We start from the raw sequence: 20341 nt of genomic DNA on the forward strand, positions 1-20341 counted from the left end.
CAATCTCTGACCATACTATAGTTAGTTTTGTGAAAAATTCTCTGAAGCGCTCAGTGTCTAGTTTCATTATTGCCATTAGTTATGCTCTCTTGTGATGACCTAGGTCGTTTCCCCCGGCCTGTATAACTAAGATGACCGGACCTCTTGCCTCTCTCCCTACCTTGATTACCTCCATTAGTACCTGTGGCCATAGCAGGCCTCTAATACCTCTCCAGTTGAAATATGTGTTATGAAACTCTAATTTCCTCCCGCCTGGGCGGACTTTCGTCCTTTTTTCTGCCCAATATATATACGAGTGGCCTATCACCCACACTGTTGGCTTAGCGTCACCTGTAAAAGAAACAAACCACGTTAGGATAACAAGTCCGGTCTTATGTATCTCGCCAAACACGTGGATCGCCATCTCCCTATCCTCTGAACCTCCATTTCTGACAGTCCTGCTCTTGCTGCTTCCGTGGCCGCGCCTATGCGGAATGAGTGTGTCCCGTAATCTTTGGGGTGGTTCCCTGCCGATGTTATGCATTTATTAAGTATAGCTTGGAACTGGTATCTTGATAATGGCGTTCCATCAATGTGTGATAGGAAGAAATTACTTTGTGATCTGATGGTTATATATGTTTTTACTATTGTTACCCCACTCAGTGTACCGTTTGTGGGTTGTAGAAGTACCCAAGTGCCCCTGCCCGCTGGAACCGTTTTCGATTGGCGTATGCGTAGACATATTGCATTATTGGCTATGACTACGTCCTGGTGTAATAAGCCTCCACTGGTGGTAATTTTGGATTGAGGGACTAATTCGCTTATGCATAGCGCCCCGAAGAAGGCGATCGCAAATGCAGTAGACAGTAGTGTTGTTTCAAATTGTGAGTGTCATGTTAATGGTGTTAGGGATATGATGTGAGAAATCAGTTTTAGTGACACGGGACGGGACGTCTACACTCCTGACTTGGCTGACCCCTTTTCCACCCTTTTATGGATTGTCTGATGATGAATCTCTTTGTCACATCTCCCCAATTCAGTAGTTGGAAGTGAAATGCTACTCCGGTCAGACACCGCTGCGCTGACGCCCCTGATATGCCCCTCATCATTAGCTGGTGGAAAAATTCTATGGTGACTTGTAATCTGGCTTGTTCACATTGGTCAACCCGTCTTCCTGCTACTAGTCGTGTCCACTCTTCCCATGCCTTACCGTATGCTTGCCACGTCGACGGGGCAACTGACGCTCTGATTAATGGCATCAACTATTCACCACTAGATCCCATAGGGAGGGTGGGCAACTGTAGCCCGATGGGTGGGCGTTGGGGAGGAGCTCTGTGAAAATCTGCCAATTGAATTGTGATAAAGCGTTAGCAGCAGCTTTAGACCCCTCAGCATCGTGGCTAGTGCGGACCCATACATTGTGTTTTAGGCACAGGAATGCTAGCCGGCATAGTAGGCCTAGCACTGGGAGAGACGATGATGCCATCTTATTAATGCAGTGCGCTAGGCTGGTGTTTTTTGTTATGAAGCGTATATTTTTGTTAGCCAGGCGCGCGCCCCATATTTCTATTGCTACCACTATTGGGAAGAAAAATTATTTTCCGGGCTAGATGCAGCTAAAAATTATTATTAATTTCAAAGCTGGTGGAGCTTGGTATAGATGGCCTAATAGAATGAGTACCACACACTGCTAATATGCCCAAAATTATTTTACAGGCAAGATGCAGCTAAAAATTATTAGTAATTTGAAAGCTGGTGGAGCTTAGTATAGATGGCCTCATAGAATGAGTACCTGTTAGAACTCTCCTGTTAGGTTTTTTTTAGTTTGCTGGTCACATGACCATTTTTGCCTATTTAATCTGGCTCCGCCCTCCTGGTCTTGCTGGACTTCATTGTATTTACTACTCTTGAGCTAGCTTGGTGCTCTGTTGCCGTTCTCTGTTAGTTTTGCTAGGTCTTCTGACCTCTATGCTTTTTGTTGTGTGTTTGTCTTTGACTGCTACTATTTCTGCTAGGAGGTGTCCAAACTTATCCCAGTCCCTAGTTCTTGTAGGGATCCCTCCCTCACATCTATAGGTCTTCGTTCAGACTAGCCGAGGACTTTAGCGGGTCTGATCGCAGGATCAGGTTCCCCGTTACATCGTAGGGATCTAGTTTAGTTCTATTGTAGGGACAGTTCTCCTGTCTTTCCTTAGTCCCTGTAGCAGATCATAACAGTAAGTCCAGCCCTAAAAGAAAAAAAAAAAATTTTCTCTAAGGAAAGACCTCCAGTTTTCCATCATGGTCTCGGTTCAAGATTTGGCTCAACACTTGCAGGGACTCTCTCTGGAGGTGGCCGAGCTCCAACAACACGTGAGTAGCTGTTCTGGAGCACATTTTGTGGAACCAAAGGTACGTCTGCCTGATTTATTTTTTGGCGAACAACAAGATTTTTTTTCTTTTAAAAATGCTTGTTTATTGTATTTTCGTTTGAGACCCGGATCCTCTGGTGATGAATCACAGCGCATAGGGTTCATAATGTCACTTTTGCGCAAAGATCCTCAGGGATGGGCCTTCTCTCTCCAATCTAGTGATCCGTGCTTTAGATCCCAATCTAGTGATCCGTGCTTTAGATCAGTGGATAGTTTTTTTTCTGCTTTGGGTTTGTTGTACGATGATCCTGATCGTGTCTCATCTGCTGAGTCTGAATTGAGACGTTTGAGGCAGGGATCAGGTAATGTGGAAAAATATTGTTCTCACTTCCGTCGGTGGTCTGCCCAGGTGGGGTGGAACGATTCAGCTTTGAAAAGCTTGTTTCTTGCAGGGCTAGGTGAAAGGGTTAAGGATTTACTGATTGCTTATCCCACACCTGGAAACTTGCAGGAGGCAATGCAATTAGCTATACGGGTGGACAGGAGACTGCGTGCAAGGGTTAATGAGAGCAAATCCTCTGCTATGTCAGCTCCGAGTCTTGAGAGGGTCTGTGCTGACAATGGAGAGCCGATGGAGATTGGGGCGATGCCACCCCGCTCTCAGGAAAAAGATCGCAGGCTTTCTGAAGGCTTGTGCTTCTATTGCGGAAATTCTGGTCATTTTATTAAGAACTGTGTGCTTCGTTTGAAGAAAGAAAAAAAATGGTCAGTTATGCCCATATTGCCTGTTTAAATTCTAAGGGAGTATTCCTATCTGCCACTACTGCTGCTCAGGATGAATTAATTGAATTTCGGGTATTTGTGGATTGTGGTTCTACTCTGAATGTGATTGATGGGGGATTCTTGGAAAAACTTAGATTAGAACCTAAAACCTTGTCATCCCCTATTGCTGTGGTTTCTGTTGATGGCTCTCCCTTGAAGAGTGTTACTCATAAGGTCTGTGAATTTCCCCTCACTATTAATGGTATTCACCAAGAAAATTTGGATTTGGTGGTATTGGATAATTTGCCTTCTCCAGTAATATTGGGGTTACCCTGGTTAAAATTGCACAATCCTGTACTGGATTGGTCTACCAATGAAATTAAGTCCTGGAGCCCTAAGTGTTATGACAAGTGTTGTAACGGACGTATTGCTGCTGTGGATAAAGGGGAATTGCCTGTACCTATTCAGGATTTTTGGAGAGTTTTTTCTGAGGAGGAGTCACAAATTTTGCCTCCCCATAGAGACTATGATTGTACCATTGAATTTGTCCCTGGAGCGACTCTTCCTAAAAGTCGTTTATTTAATCTTACTATTCCTGAGAGAAAGGCTTTGGAGGAATACATACAGACAAGCTTGGCCGCCGGTCACATTAGGCCTTCCAAGTCTCCTGTGGCTGTTGGATTTTTTTTTGTAAAAAAAAAAGATGGCGGTTTACGTCCTTGTCTGGACTTTCGTGAGATTAATAAAATTACTGTACGCAATCCTTACCCACTGCCATTGATTCCTGATTTATTTAACCAGTTAGTGGGGGCCAAGTGGTTCTCTAAAATTGATCTCCGGGGGGCATACAATTTGTTGCGCATGAAGGAGGGTGATGAATGGAAGACTGCTTTTAACACTCCTGTGGGTCATTTTTAGAATCTGGTTATGCCTTTTGGTCTTACCAATGCTCCAGCATTTTTTCAGAATCTTATTAATGACATCCTTAGACCTTTAATCGGCAAAAATGTGGTTGTGTATTTGGATGACATTCTGATTTATTCGCCTGATCTGGAGTCTCATTGGCGGAGCGTACGTGAGGTATTACCGTTATTAATGAACAATTCGCTTTTTGCTAAGCTGGAGAAATGTGAGTTCGCTGTAGAGAGAATTAGTTTTTTGGGCTACATTATCTCCAGTGAAGGTTTTGAGATGGACCCGGTTAAAGTTCAAGCTGTGCAGGAATGGCCTAGGCCTATTGGTTTGAAATCGATACAGAGGTTTTTGGGTTTCGCCAATTATTACAGAAAATTCATAAAAAAAATTTCTATTATTGTCAAACCACTGACCGATCTCACCAGGAAAGGTGCTAATGCGGTTCAGTGGACTTCTGAGGCCATTGAAGCTTTTGTGTTTCTAAAGGAGAGGTTCACCTCTGCTCCCATCCTTATGCAGCCTGATGTGACTAAGCCGTTTTTGGTTGAGGTTGATGCTTCTTCGGTGGGGGTCGGTGCGGTGTTGTCTCAGGAAAACAAGGATGGAGTACATCCCTGTGCCTTTTTTTCAAAAAAATTTTCTGAGACTGAACTTAATTACGATATTGGTAATCGGGAATTGCTGGCGATTAAACTCGCATTTGAACACTGGCGTCACCTCTTGGAAGGTGCTGAATTTCCCATTCAGGTTTTCACTGATCATAAAAATCTGATCTATCTTGATGCTGCCAAGCGCTTGAATGCCCGTCGGGCTAGGTGGGCACTTTTTTTGTCGCGGTTTAATTTTTCCGTTACTTACATCCCGGGTACCAAGAATGTTAAAACGGATGCTTTGTCTTGCAGCTTTTCTCCCATGGTCGGTGTTGAGGAGGAAGAGGAGAGCATTTTACAAGAAGGTGTTGTGATTGCTGCTTTGGACTCCGTTTTGGAGGATGAGATTCTTAAAGCTCAGGAGAATGCCCCATCTAACACTCCCCATGGGAGGTTGTTTGTGCCTAGGACCTTTAGGAGAGATTTGTTTGTTGAGTGTCATGAGTCTCGGTTGGCAGGTCATCCAGGAATTTCTGAGACCAAGAGACTTGTGGGTCGCAGTTTTTGGTGGCCTGGATGGCAGAAGGAAGTCATTAAGTGGGTGCGCCAATGTACTGTGTGTGCTAGATCCAAGTCTTCGCATGCTCCTGCTGCGGGGTTGCTTTGCCCTCTGGAGGTTCCTAGTGCACCTTGGACACATCTGGCTATGGACTTTATTACTGACCTTCCCCCCTCTGAAGGTTTCACGGTCATCTGGGTGGTCGTGGACCGTTTTAGCAAGATGTGTCACTTGGTTCCCTTCATCAAACTGCCTTGCGCTAAGACACTCGCTAAGGCCTTTGTCAAGGAAATTGTCAGACTGCATGGTGTTCCTACTGACATTGACAGGGGACCTCAGTTCGTGGCTCGTTTTTGGCGTGCCTTTTGTGACAGGTTGGGAGTTCATTTGTCGTTTTCATCTGGATATCATCCTGAGTCTAATGGTCAGACAGAAAGGAAGAACCAGGATGTTGAGCAGTTCTTGCGTTGTTTTGTGGCAGACAATCAAGAGGGGTGGTCTGAGTTTCTGCCACTTGCTGAATTTGCTCTTAACAACCATACATCCTCTTCTGCTGGGTGTTCGCCTTTTTTTTGTTGTTCTGGGAGACATCCGTCTTTTAGGTCATTCTCCAAATTGGTTTCGGCTGTGCCTGAGGAGGAGAGTTTTTCCGGTGATTTGGAGAGAGTTTGGACGGATGTGCGTGGTAATCTTCAGGAGGCTAACAAAAAATCTAAGAGGTACTTTGATAGGAAACGGCAAGAGGTTTTGTTTGCTGTTGGTGACATGGTTTGGTTGTCCTCTAAGAATCTGCGATTGAGGATTCCTTCTAAAAAATTGGGTCCCAAGTTCGTAGGGCCCTTTAAGGTGCTTCAGATAGTTAACCAATCTGCTGTTAGGTTGGAGGTTCCTACGTCCTGGAAGATTAACCCGGTGTTTCATGTTTCTCTGTTGAAAAAAGCTGATGTGTCTGATGGTGACACCTCTGCCACTGTTCCTCCGGTGGTGGAGGACGGGGAATATGAAATTTCCCGCATCCTAAATTCTAGACGGTATAGAGGGAGTTTGCAGTATCTCGTCGCTTGGAAGGGTTTCGGACCTGAGGATAACTCATGGGTGAGGGCGGATGATGTTTCTGCTTCCAGACTTGTCAGAGCGTTTCACAGGAGGTTTCCTGGTAAGCCTGGGCCTAGGGGATCCAGAGGATCCTCTTAGAAGAGGGGGTACTGTTAGAACTCTCCTATTAGGTTTTTTTTAGTTTGCTGGTCACATGACAATTTTTGCCTATTTAATCCGGCTCCGCCCTCCTGGTCTTGCTGGACTTCATTGTATTTACTACTCTTGAGCTAGCTTGGTGCTCTGTTGCCGTTCTCTGTTAGTTTTGCTAGGTCTTCTGACCTCTATGCTTTTTGTTGTGTGTTTGTCTTTGACTGCTACTATTTCTGCTAGGAGGTGTCCAAACTTATCCCAGTCCCTAGTTCTTGTAGGGATCCCTCCCTCACATCTATAGGTCTTCGTTCAGACTAGCCGAGGACTTTAGCGGGTCTGATCGCAGGATCAGGTTCCCCGTTACATCGTAGGGATCTAGTTTAGTTCTATTGTAGGGACAGTTCTCCTGTCTTTCCTTAGTCCCTGTAGCAGATCATAACAGTACCACAAACTGCTAATATGCCCAAAATTATTTTACAGGCAAGATGCAGCTAAAAATTATTATTAATTTCAAAGCTGGTGGAGCTTGGTATAGATGGCCTAATACAATGAGTACCACACACTGCTACTAAGCCCAAAATTATTTTCCGGGCTAGATGCAGCTAAAAATTATTATTAATTTCAAAGCTGGTGGAGCTTGGTATAGATGGCCTAATACAATGAGTACCACACACTACTACTATGCCCAAAATTATTTTCCAGGCAAGATGCCGCTAAAAATTATTAGTAATTTGAAAGCTGGTGGAGTTTAGTATAGATGGCCTAATAGATTGAGTACCACACACTGCTACAGGCCCAAGAGGTTTTACTTGGCTAGGTGCAGTATAAAATTTGTATTACATACACAGGTGGTATAGCTTGCAACACAGATAGGCTACTCCACTGACTAACACACACTGCAAGAGGCCCAAAAGGATTTGCTTAGCTAGATTTAGCCAAATGCTGTGAAAAACACTTGCACAGCACTAAAACAGACCTGCCTGGCAAAAAGTGATAGGAACTGATGTAACCTAGCCCTCAAAAGGGCTGGAATTACAACTAGTCACTACTCCCAATCTATCTGTCGATTTAAGAGCACAGACCAGCCTGCTAAAAGTGTTAGGAACTGCTGTAACCTAGCCCTCAAAAGGGCTGCAATTACAAACTAGTCCCTACTCCCTAAACCTTTCTGTCTATTTAAGAGAAAGTTTGCATGCAATTCAGTTACACAATATAGCGCTAACAGCACCAGCAGTGCCGTCTAACACTCAGCTGCAGCAGTGAGAAAATAGTGGCGATGGGGAAAATGGCTGGGTCTTATAGGGCAAGGACATGTGACATACACAGCCAATGACACATGCCCTTGCTTGTGTGAAAAAAAGCACTTCGCTTCGTGTGTGCGCTGCTGATAGGCTGACAGACTGCACCTCCCCACTGTAAATGCGGGAAAGAGAAAAAAAAAATGGAGATCTTCATTATTTCTGCAGAGATCCATCCCATGCCCCTCCCCCCGCCCCGCTGTACACTCAAACTGTGTATTAACATTGATTATCAGCATTACTGTGAAAAAATACAGTTATGATTTTGGTGCACGAACAGTTATCGAACATAACCTCGAACAGCCGGATTTTTTCAAATCGTTCGGGTTCGTTGAACGGCTCGAACACCTCCCAAACCAGCTTGAATTTGAGATTGGCGAACAGTTCCATTCGAACACCGCTCATCTCTAGAAGTGAACAGGACGTCCATGAAACGTGTTGTTTTTAGCCTTACTATGTTTCAATAAATAAGTTATGTTTGCTAATCTACTATTGGAATTCGTCACACGGAGGAGCACGAAGTTAGAGACGCGTCTTTATCTTCTTCTTGGAACCTTTACTAAGATGGCAGATTCTGAACCTGTAGGATACATTTTGTTCCCTTACTTAAAGCCGCATTTGCATCACAATTATTAAGGTGAACAATAGCTGACGCCCCTGATATGCCCCTCATCATTAGCTGGTGGAAAAATTCAATGGTGACTTGTAATCTGGCTTGTTCACATTGGTCAACCCGTCTGCCTGCTACTAGTCGTGTCCACTCTTCCCATGCCTTACCGTATGCTTGCCACGTCGACGGGGCAACTGACGCTCTGATTAATGGCATCAACTATTCACCACTAGATCACATAGGGAGGGTGGGCAACTGTAGCCCGATGGGTGGGCGTTGGGGAGGAGCTCTGTGAATCTGCCAATTGAATTCTGATAAAGCGTTAGCAGCAGCTTTAGACCCCTCAACATCGTGGCTAGCGCGGACCCATAAATTGTGTTTTAGGCACAGGAATGCTAGCCGGCATAGTAGACCTAGCACTGGGAGAGACGATGATGCCATCTTATTAATGCAGTGTGCTAGGCTGGTGTTTTTTGTTATGAAGCGTATATTTTTGTTAGCCAGGCGCGCGCCCCATATTTCTATTGCTACCACTATTGGGAAGAAAAATTATTTTCCGGGCTAGATGCAGCTAAAAATTATTATTAATTTCAAAGCTGGTGGAGCTTGGTATAGATGGCCTAATAGAATGAGTACCACACACTGCTAATATGCTCAAAATTATTTTACAGGCAAGATGCAGCTAAAAATTGTTAGTAATTTGAAAGCTGGTGGAGCTTAGTATAGATGGCCTAATATAATGAGTACCACACACTGCTAATATGCCCAAAATTATTTTCCAGGCAAGATGCAGCTAAAAATTATTAATAATTTGAAAGCTGGTGGAGCTTAGTATAGATGGCCTAATAGAATGAGTACCACACACTGCTAATATGCCCAAAATTATTTTCCAGGCAAGATGCAGCTAAAAATTATTATTAATTTCAAAGCTGGTGGAGCTTGGTATAGATGGCCTAATACAATGAGTACCACACACTGCTAATATGCCCAAAATTATTTTCCAGGCAAGATGCAGCTAAAAATTATTAGTAATTTGAAAGCTGGTGGAGCTTAGTATAGATGGCCTCATAGAATGAGTACCACACACTGCTAATATGCCCAAAATTATTTTCCAGGCAAGATGCAGCTAAAAATTATTAATAATTTGAAAGCTGGTGGAGCTTAGTATAGATGGCCTAATAGAATGAGTACCACACACTGCTAATATGCCCAAAATTATTTTCCAGGCAAGATGCAGCTAAAAATTATTATTAATTTCAAAGCTGGTGGAGCTTGGTATAGATGGCCTAATACAATGAGTACCACACACTGCTAATATGCCCAAAATTATTTTCCAGGCAAGATGCAGCTAAAAATTATTATTAATTTCAAAGCGGGTGGAGCTTGGTATAGATGGCCTAATACAATGAGTACCACACACTGCTACTATGCCCAAAATTATTTTCCAGGCAAGATGCAGCTAAAAATTATTAGTAATTTGAAAGCTGGTGGAGCTTAGTATTGATGGCCTAATACAATGAGTACCACACACTGCTAATATGCCCAAAATTATTTTACAGGCAAGATGCAGCTAAAAATTATTATTCATTTCAAAGCTGGTGGAGCTTGGTATAGATGGCCTAATAGAATGAGTACCACACACTGCTACTATGCCCAAAATTATTTTCCGGGCAAGATGCAGCTAAAAATTATTAGTAATTTGAAAGCTGGTGGAGCTTAGTATAGATGGCCTCATAGAATGAGTACCACACACTGCTACTATGCCCAAAATTATTTTCCAGGCAAGATGCAGCTAAAAATTATTAGTAATTTGAAAGCTGGTGGAGCTTAGTATAGATGGCCAAATAGAATGAGTACCACACACTGCTAATATGCCCAAAATTATTTTACAGGCAAGATGCAGCTAAAAATTATTATTAATTTCAAAGCGGGTGGAGCTTGGTATAGATGGCCTAATACAATGAGTACCACACACTGCTACTATGCCCAAAATTATTTTCCAGGCAAGATGCAGCTAAAAATTATTAGTAATTTGAAAGCTGGTAGAGCTTAGTATTGATGGCCTAATACAATGAGTACCACACACTGCTAATATGCCCAAAATTATTTTACAGGCAAGATGCAGCTAAAAATTATTATTCATTTCAAAGCTGGTGGAGCTTGGTATAGATGGCCTAATAGAATGAGTACCACACACTGCTACTATGCCCAAAATTATTTTCCGGGCAAGATGCAGCTAAAAATTATTAGTAATTTGAAAGCTGGTGGAGCTTAGTATAGATGGCCTCATAGAATGAGTACCACACACTGCTACTATGCCCAAAATTATTTTCCAGGCAAGATGCAGCTAAAAATTATTAGTAATTTGAAAGCTGGTGGAGCTTAGTATAGATGGCCAAATAGAATGAGTACCACACACTGCTAATATGCCCAAAATTATTTTACAGGCAAGATGCAGCTAAAAATTATTATTAATTTCAAAGCGGGTGGAGCTTGGTATAGATGGCCTAATACAATGAGTACCACACACTGCTACTATGCCCAAAATTATTTTCCAGGCAAGATGCAGCTAAAAATTATTAGTAATTTGAAAGCTGGTGGAGCTTAGTATAGATGGCCTAATACAATGAGTACCACACACTGCTAATATGCCCAAAATTATTTTACAGGCAAGATGCAGCTAAAAATTATTATTCATTTCAAAGCTGGTGGAGCTTGGTATAGATGGCCTAATAGAATGAGTACCACACACTGCTACTATGCCCAAAATTATTTTCCGGGCAAGATGCAGCTAAAAATTATTAGTAATTTGAAAGCTGGTGGAGCTTAGTATAGATGGCCTCATAGAATGAGTACCACACACTGCTACTATGCCCAAAATTATTTTCCAGGCAAGATGCAGCTAAAAATTATTAGTAATTTGAAAGCTGGTGGAGCTTAGTATAGATGGCCAAATAGAATGAGTACCACACACTGCTAATATGCCCAAAATTATTTTCCAGGCAAGATGCAGCTAAAAATTATTAGTAATTTGAAAGCTGGTGGAGCTTAGTATAGATGGCCAAATAGAATGAGTACCACACACTGCTAATATGCCCAAAATTATTTTACAGGCATGATGCAGCTAAAAATTATTATTAATTTCAAAGCTGGTGGAGCTTGGTATAGATGGCCTAATAGATTGAGTAAGATGGATTCCTGTGTCTTACAGAGGAGCAGGAGATAGCTGAAAATGACAATTGAGGTCATTCACAGCTTCATCTCAATGTGTTGTGGCTGTGGATCTAGGCTCTATGTACAGCTCTAGTGAGAGACCCAGGTTAACACTTTATAACCATCTAATTCCTCATTTTGTAGATTAACCCTTTACAAGCAGTTATGTCCTCCTTTTGTAGATTAACCCTTTAGAACTAGCATTATCTTCATCTGTATCTAGGCTGGATAATGCACAGGGACATCTTATTACAAGCCTGATAAATAACAATATTTAGTTTCATGTAAAGTTCAGGATCCTGAGGCTGAGGTAAATTTCTTATTAATTTGACTTTGGGTTGGTAAATTAAGCCACCATATCTGTGATTGTCATTTGGCGACTTTATGAAAATAATAGGTGACTCGATTCTCTCATTTAAATTTTAAGGTCTAAGCAAATAAAAACAATAAAACAAGCCAAATCTTTCCAGATCTGAGTACAAGATCATTCATATGCTGTATAGAATGAGCTGCCCCTCCTCTCTCAGACTTGGTATGTGCCAGAGAAGACAATCGCATAAGTTTGTGTGCTTACTTGGTAAAATGAAAGTAAAACTTGCATTCCTGTAATGCTAAGGGAAAGGGTCTAATTTTCTAATGACATATATTTGAGAAAAGTCTTAGAATTTTGTCTGTTGTCAATTTTTATGATTTTCCCATAACCAATAGCTCCACTTTAAGAAAACCCAATGTCACTTTTTAGACGCGTCTGATTCAGATGCATCTTATTCAGGCCTTTCTGACTCCAACATGCCCCATCATCAAGACTGGCCTAGGTCTTTTAGCCAGCAGATTGGTAAAAGGGACAAGTTCATCAGCAAATGTAATAGAAGTAAGTAAAACCTGGAGCCTTTCCACAGGGTAGATCTTTGAAAGGGCTACAGAATTTTATCCTTAGAGACTGACATATTTAGTGACTCTAAAGGCCCCTATACACTTTGTACTGATGTTGCCTCAACCTGCCGATAACAGTGGACTCATCCGTCAGCCTTATGTGAATGGGGTAACCCAACTCTCCCCCAACAGATGATGGCAAGGGAGATGAGGATCTGGCACGTTCGATTTTGGACGATCCTTTAATTCTGGATAATGATAAGCCATGTCCAGAGGGAACACAGAAATGATCAGCAGAGTGAATGATCTTCTGTATGGAGGAGTCGAGAGAGATAACTGCCAGCTGAACAATTGGACAAACCATCATTCAGCCGATAGCTATCTACTGTGTATGAGGCGCTTAACACTTCTTGTGATCGTGTAGGGAGATGGCAGTCAGAGAGATAATCTTGTGGGGATTCTATTATACACAGGAATAACTACTCTGTAGTGACTCACATTGGACCAGCAAAAGCGCAGTCACAGACGCACTTTGCGTTTGCGCAAGCCACCACTGCTAGGCAAGTCCTTAAGGGCCGGCATATTCTTCACGACTCCTGAAGGTGAGGGGGGCTTTACAGAGCCCATCCCAGACTGCTGTCACAGGATAGCTGTCATCTGGTAACGCCGACGATGTAGAGTCAGGTACAAGAGTAAATCCAAAGTTAACAGCATAAAACCCAAATGAAAACCAAAGGGAATTCCCGGGACAATAGCTAATAAAGAAGAACCAATAACGACCATAAGCAACTACTGAGAAGCAACCAGAACCCAACCAGGAAGCACTTACCATACCACTGCACAGGGGAACTGAATAAACAGCACTGAACTGGATAAGAAGCAGGCCTTGAATAGCCAGCCCAAATCTAAGGATAACAATCCGGTGATGCATTCCTCCCAGTCATGTCCAGGGAGCCGCTCCCTGCTCACCTATACAGCAGAGTGCACACATTCCCGCCATTAGCTAACACCAGGCAAGGCAGCATCCAGCGTTGCATGGCAACTGGGAGACACACCGTCCCCTGTCTCCGGGGACACAAAATAAGTGGGAAGCATGGCGTCCCGTGTTCCCACATCGCGCACCACTTCCACACACAAGGCACCACCGTGTGTAGTGCACCACCCAAGTGCGCGATAGCTCCGCCCCCAGTGTGGACAGACCAGCGGAGCAGTCTGGAAACCGGAGGATTACGATTGCATCCACGGCAAGTATTCCTAATAGATGCTAGAAGAAAGATATTATACAAAACGTAATATTTAATTAATTAACATAAATTGGCAGATGTCTCAGGGAAGGAGATGGAGGCATATCCCCTATTGAAAGCCTATCCATGGTTTTTGAAAAGTGAATAGGACAGAGTTAGAGAAGAGTATATCCTCCTCCATTTTTATGGTTGCTAGTTGCCGCGAAAACTAGAAGAAATCTACACTTCACAAAACGGAATATCTCTGAGCTGCCATAATGAGTATATGGCAAGAAGACCGCCTCCAACCATTTTGAGTTTATTTTTAATAACAATATATGATGGAAATTGTAATACAGCATTTGATGAATTTGGTCGCATATGATACCTGCAAAAAGCAATATGTGCTATCCACAACGGGTTCACTAACCATACACCTTTCACACAATAATAATAGGAATGCCGTAAACATATCCGCTTTCCTCGTCATTTAAGAGGATTAAAAGTGTCCCAAAACGGATCATCAACTTAAGCTTTTAAATTGGGAGTCCTTCTGAATATTTGCTGAGGCAGCTGGGAGGATTCAACCTGAGACGGAATTTGATCTTCTGTTACTGACAGTCATTTTATACTAGTATAGTTAACAGACCAACAAGAAAACAGACCCCTAAAATATAACTATCAATGATTATCTTTAAAAACTCTCAAATAAACACTCTAAAGATAAAAAAAAATATTATAAAGGTGTGTCTATCCATATAAATGGAGTCAAATAGGTCCAACAAAAATCAAGGTAGGGAATAAGGGGACTAAAAATTCCCTAGTAATCCCTAACGTGTCCTATCTATCTGCGGAGGTTGGCACACTAATATTTGCAATATAGCGCCCCCACTCCACGTCGGATATCCCTAAAGACCTTGGTACACACCTAGACTATAATTAAAGTGCAGCACAGGTAGTGAAAATAGAATCCTGGATGCATACCCAATTTAGACATATATAAATACTGGGACAATACCCACAATCGGAATAATGAAATGAAACTGACTGCTATATATACACGTATATGTCTTGAAAATCACTATATTCCTAAAACCATTTATATAAACAAATGATAAATCTTAGTTTAGGGAATGTGTACACGGGAAACAGTATCCATATGCACCAAAGACTACCAACCAGGATTAAGTATATTATAAAGTCTTTAAGCCCTGTAGAGTGCCCATGATCCTTGTGGCCACAGAATAACATGCTGCACTGACAGTATGTCGTTTGTCCCCTGATGAAGATATCGGGGGGAAACACATCGGGACATGAATACTACAGTGCTTAGAGTCTTATTGTGTTCTGGCTGGAATTGATCCATTGAATAAAGATTGAAAAGCTTTAAATCTGCTACCAATGGGTCCCCCTTCATTTTGTGCTTTAAATGGAGGCCTGTACTGCTAAAATATGCCAAAAAACTAACATCTTTGGGAATTAGATTTAAAACGCGTTGTTTTTATAGTATAGCAGTAAAACACTCCATTTTTATTTCATTGCCCATTTGTCCTTCCCTCTAAAGCGTCCAGCAATTAACTGCACAACTATGGCTTTTTTCTTCTGTCTTGTCTCTGGGAGATACCATTAGCTTTATATCTAATACTTGACTTGCTTCATTTAACTTCCCCTTGGCTATCTATTTTGTGCCACTAATGGTATTTCCGCCCCTGGTGTTGCTTTAGTTAATTGAGAAAATAGCTAGTACGCAACACTAAAATATATTAGCAAATTTCCTTAGACATTAATCTTATCCTAAGTCACAGAAAAAGTTAATTATTAGACTGACAGATGTATCCACCGTGTGCGTCAGTAACTATGACATTACCATCTGACACACACTGGTCAGAGTACCTGGGGTGTTTCCATTTACTTAAAGGCACACATCGAAACACATGTAAATTAGAGCAAGTTAGAAAAAACATTGCACTAATTACATGAAATCATATATAATGTAGTATATTACCAGACTCCTTTTTTTTCCTCAGTGTGGTGTATAAATAAAAAAAATTACCTTCTGGACCAGCCCGCTCCTCTGCTCTGAGCCCTGTGTCCCCAGCAGTCTCATGACATAAACTATGGCACGTGACCGCTGGACACAGGACGGTCTTTTATGTGGCGGTGCATCATAAGTGCTGTGAAGAAGGCTGGGACTGGCTCTTTTTAATAGCTTAGCAGACTACTTTCCTGTCTTGGAAAATTATTAAAGATAAGTCTTTAAGCTCAGACTTTACTTTTAGTTGCACAAGTCATGTACTCATTCTCCCTGGGATACAAGTGAATCAGGTAGATAGAAGACGGATTTCATTTCATAAAAGAACGGACGGAGCCAATTTCCTTTAAAATGTCGCTTGATGGTTGTGGTATTTATTTCAATGTCAGGATTGAATAATCTTACTATAGTTGCAATGAACTATATTGTACTATAATACAATGAAATGTGTCAACTGTAACTAAATGGAAACAAGTCTATTACAATACTTGTTGTGCATAAAAAGTTACATTATATAAAAGTAAAATGTTGCATGTGGGTTGTAATCTACAGCACAAGTGTTTCTTTGGACAATAGTGATACCTTGGACAGGTCCAAAATATTTTTGCGTGTCTAGCATTACATACAGACGGACAAAACATAAACAATTATATTTCACCTGTGCTCCACCCTTCACAATTTTGTTTACTAGTAGCAATATATGTATTTTGTTTATAGGGGGAACATGTCTGGTTGGAAATCCCATCTGACAGTCGAATACCCATTGGTGCTGTGGTTAAGGATACACATAATGGACAGACTTTGCTTGAGGATGATGATGGCAAGGTAAGTGTAACTTATGTATGTATTTTATATAAATTTAAAAAAATACTTCAACTGTGGAGAATTTAGTAAGGGCGTGCATTGTATATGAAGAGCTTAAAATGGATAGATTTATCATTCGATAAACAGATAATTTTATTTATTTAGCTCCTACTGTAACTTAGAATTAGGCCATGTTCACATGGCACAGATTTGTCATAGCTATGTATGCTGTAGAATTGTCAGATATTCTGTGCCAAAAATCTGAAGTAGAAACTCAGTTTTCTGTTGTGGATTTACCACCAGCTTCTCAATTCAGTGAAGCTAAATCTTATCAGAATCCGGAGCTCATGAGCACAGTCTACTGAGAATATCAAAGGCCACCAAGTATTTCCATAACCATATAAATGCAGAAAAATCCCTAGCAAGGCACATTTATATAGATCAAAGAAATCAAAGTTGACTTTTTTTAATTTTAAATATTTTTATTAAGTTTTAACAACATTGATATGAAGACAGAACATTCCAATTCTGTTCAATAATAAGAATAAAAAAGTTGACGGCTGTTAATATTAAGTTATCATTAAACACTAGAATGTAGGCATAACCAGCTTGATGAGATATTAATTGTGTGTACTAGAGGAATGTAAAGAAGAAAGGAGGGCAGAAAGAGAAAGGATGGGAAGGAAAAGGTGTGTGTGTGTGTGTGGGGGGGGAGGGCGGATGAGCAAGAAAAAAACACGACTTGTTGAAACCTGCACTTCAGAGGAGACCGCATCTATCACGACATTCTATTTAAGTATTATTTTATGACAACCAAATTGCCAGGTCATTCCCCTCACTGAATCTATTGGAGATGAAAAGCTTTGAGTAATCGTGTTTCTCATTTGCATAATATTCTTAACCTCTTCCACTCATTCATCCAAAGTGGGAGTTTTTGTGGATTTCCAGTGACTTGGAATAATTGACGTAACAGCTGTTAAAAGTGCCCAAGGATATTTTTTTTTTGACTTTGAGATTGAATTTGGAGTAATGGAAAGTAGGCCTATTTGGGGGAGGGTGAGACTATTGTACAGTGAGAAAATTGAATTCCATAACCCACAAACCAATGAGCATTCCCACCATATATGTAACATAGACCCAGCTGCACCGTCAGCACAAGTCTGATACAGAGGGGAAGATCCTATGTAGCACAGTGGGACAACGGTACCATCCAGATAGATTATTATAGTTTTTCTCATGAGCATGACAAGGAATAGGTAGTTTGTGGGAGAGTATGAATGCTTTTTACCAATCTTCCTGTGAAATTAGACTACCCAAATCCTTCTAAGATATTATATGAACTGAGACATTCCATATAGTGGAAGAGTGGCACTTAAAGCTCTATTTAACTATATCTAATGATATGCTTAGGGAAATAAGTAAACATCTGCAAACTATCTCTCTCATCAGGGAAGACAACATTCATTTCAGGAGCTTATTGGCAGGTTCATTTCCTATCTAGGCGCATCACCCTCAAATTCCTGATCCATTGAACACCATCTGCGACGTGCTTGCACTCTCTGTGGCAATGGTGGAGCAGGTGTCCAGTCACATATATGGCTTCTGGGAATGTCCAGGGCTTCACAGAATGGTCTCAATACCCTTCTTTTAGCAAGTGTCATTCGTGATAGATCTGTGAGCAATTGTATGCGTTTTCCATTGAAATCAACAGAGCCCAACTTCCTTGCTTTCTTCATAATGGCCTCTTTTACATTGAAAAAATGTATGCCATAGATAATGTCTCTTGGACGCTTAGGATCTGGGCCATGAGGGCCTAGTGTGTGGTGTGCCCTGTCAATCTCCAGCTCCTTGCATTGCCATATTTTGGGAGCCATAATTTTTCTAGCTGTCATCCGACAGAGTCATGTGAGGGCTTGTTTTTTGCGGGATGAGTTGAAGTTTTTATTGGCATCATTTTGGGGTGCAAACCATTTTTTATTGCCTTGTCAATTTTTGGGAATCAGAATGATCACAAAACAGTAATTGAGGAAATGTTTTTATAATTTTATTGTCCCTACACTATCCCAATAATGTCCCCTTTCATTTTAGCCCCCCCTTCTTTAATGTCCCCTCAAAATTTTCCTTCCTATACTGTCCCCTCAGACTTTTCCCTCTTACTGTACCTTTACATTCCCCCTATACTGTCCTCTTAGACTTCACACCCATACTATCCCCTAACATGTCCCCCGTACTGTCTCCTCACACTATGTCTCCTCACACTATTCCCACCATGCTGTCTCCTAACACTTTTCACCCCATAAAGTAATAAGTGAAAAATAAAAGTTTTCAAAAATTTAAAAAATAAACATTTGAATCACCTACCTTTTCACTCATTAAAAGAAACAGAAAAAAAAAAAAAACATTTTGGAATTGCTGTGTTCTTAAAGCTGTGGTCTATTAAAATTAATTAGATGATTAGGAAACACGGTAATGAAAGAAAAGAAGTTAAAATGGCAGAATTGTGGGGTTTTTTTGGTGGCTGCAACTCTGCAAAAAATTCAATAAGAAGCTATAAACACATTGTACAGTATCTACCCCAAAATGGTATCAATAAAAACATCGGCTCCCCACTCAAAACACAATCGTCACACAATCGACAACACAATTTGTCACAGCGCCACCAACCGAAAAATGAAAACATTATGGGTGTCATAAAATGCCAACACAAGCAAAATTTGTTTTTAATAATTTTTGATAAAAACTCATGCAAGTTTGATACACTGTAACCGCAGAAAAACAAGCATATGGCTAAAACAACAGAAAAATAAAAATAAAATAAGTTATTCCTCTTGGAAGAAGAGGAGGAAAAAACGAAAGTGCAAAAAAATGAAAAATCGATTATGGGAGTGGGGTTAAAAGTGACATTTTGTCTGGAATTTTTAGAAACCACTTCTAATATTAGTTGTGTTGAATTATTTAAATTGTTCTTGTTTCATTGATTTATTGCAAAATACTGAAAACAGAAAACCTGTACATTTTGCTAATGATCAGATTTTATCCAATTCTTGGAGTATGACATGATGTTTGCAGCTGAGTTTCTTCTTTGCTATTACAGGAGCACTGGATATCTGCTCGGAACATGAGCAGCGTACATTCTATGCATCCCAGCTCGGCACAGGGCGTAGAAGACATGATCAGACTGGGAGACCTTAATGAGGCTGGAATTGTCCACAATTTACATATCCGATATAAGCAGAATAACATATATGTAAGATATTGACCTTTTATTTCTTTGACAGTTACAATTATGATGAAAATCATTTTGCTTTCCCTCATAGCAATATTCCTTCAGGGACTGCTTGCCTAGAGTTATGATTGCCTATATTTATTGCAGACATACACTGGAGCTATTTTAGTTGCTGTGAATCCTTATGAAGAGTTGCCACTTTACCACACGGAACAGATCAAGTCGTACAGAAACAGACGCATTGGAGAACTTCCTCCACATATTTTTGCCCTGGCAGATACCTGTTACTTCAACATGCAAAGAAACAAAACTGACCAGTGCTGTGTTATTAGGTACTGTCAATTATACCATGAAATATAATCTAGAGTTGGTGCAAATCCATTCATTGAACCCACCACAGTAATCTGTGGCTGCCCACGACTGGCCACAGACCTGCGACTGGCCACAACAGTAATCTGTGGCTGCTGGATCGGAGCCCGGCGAACATCCTCCTACATCTCAGCATCCGCGGCTCTTCTTTTGATTTGTCGGCCTGGCGCAACGTCATATCTGCATGACTTCGCACCAGGCCCGTTATTCAAAAAAGATCTGTGGATGCTGATATGTAGGAGGATGTTCTCAGGGCTCCGATCCAGCGACCACAGATTACTGACAAGTCCGTTAAACCGGGTCCTGTGAATTAATTAGCACCAACTCTATACAATATGTGTACATAATA

The 20341-nt window shown here is 41.2% G+C and overlaps 1 protein-coding gene across 2 annotated transcripts in view; it reads left to right on the plus strand.

Moving 5' to 3' along the window:
- Positions 1-20341, plus strand: part of MYO7B (myosin VIIB) — a 255392-nt gene that overhangs the window by 76180 nt on the left and 158871 nt on the right. For both annotated transcript variants that reach the window (XM_073674582.1, XM_073674581.1), the window contains exons 3-5: positions 16311-16418; positions 19492-19644; positions 19771-19955. In XM_073674582.1, the coding sequence (XP_073530683.1) occupies positions 16311-16418; positions 19492-19644; positions 19771-19955 (446 nt within the window). The remainder of the gene's footprint in view (positions 1-16310; positions 16419-19491; positions 19645-19770; positions 19956-20341) is intronic.

This window comes from Phyllobates terribilis, unplaced genomic scaffold (assembly GCF_046119375.1).
Source record: "Phyllobates terribilis strain yellow unplaced genomic scaffold, ASM4611937v1 Scaffold_3__8_contigs__length_932513732, whole genome shotgun sequence".
In the NCBI taxonomy this organism is placed as follows: Eukaryota; Metazoa; Chordata; class Amphibia; order Anura; family Dendrobatidae; genus Phyllobates; species Phyllobates terribilis.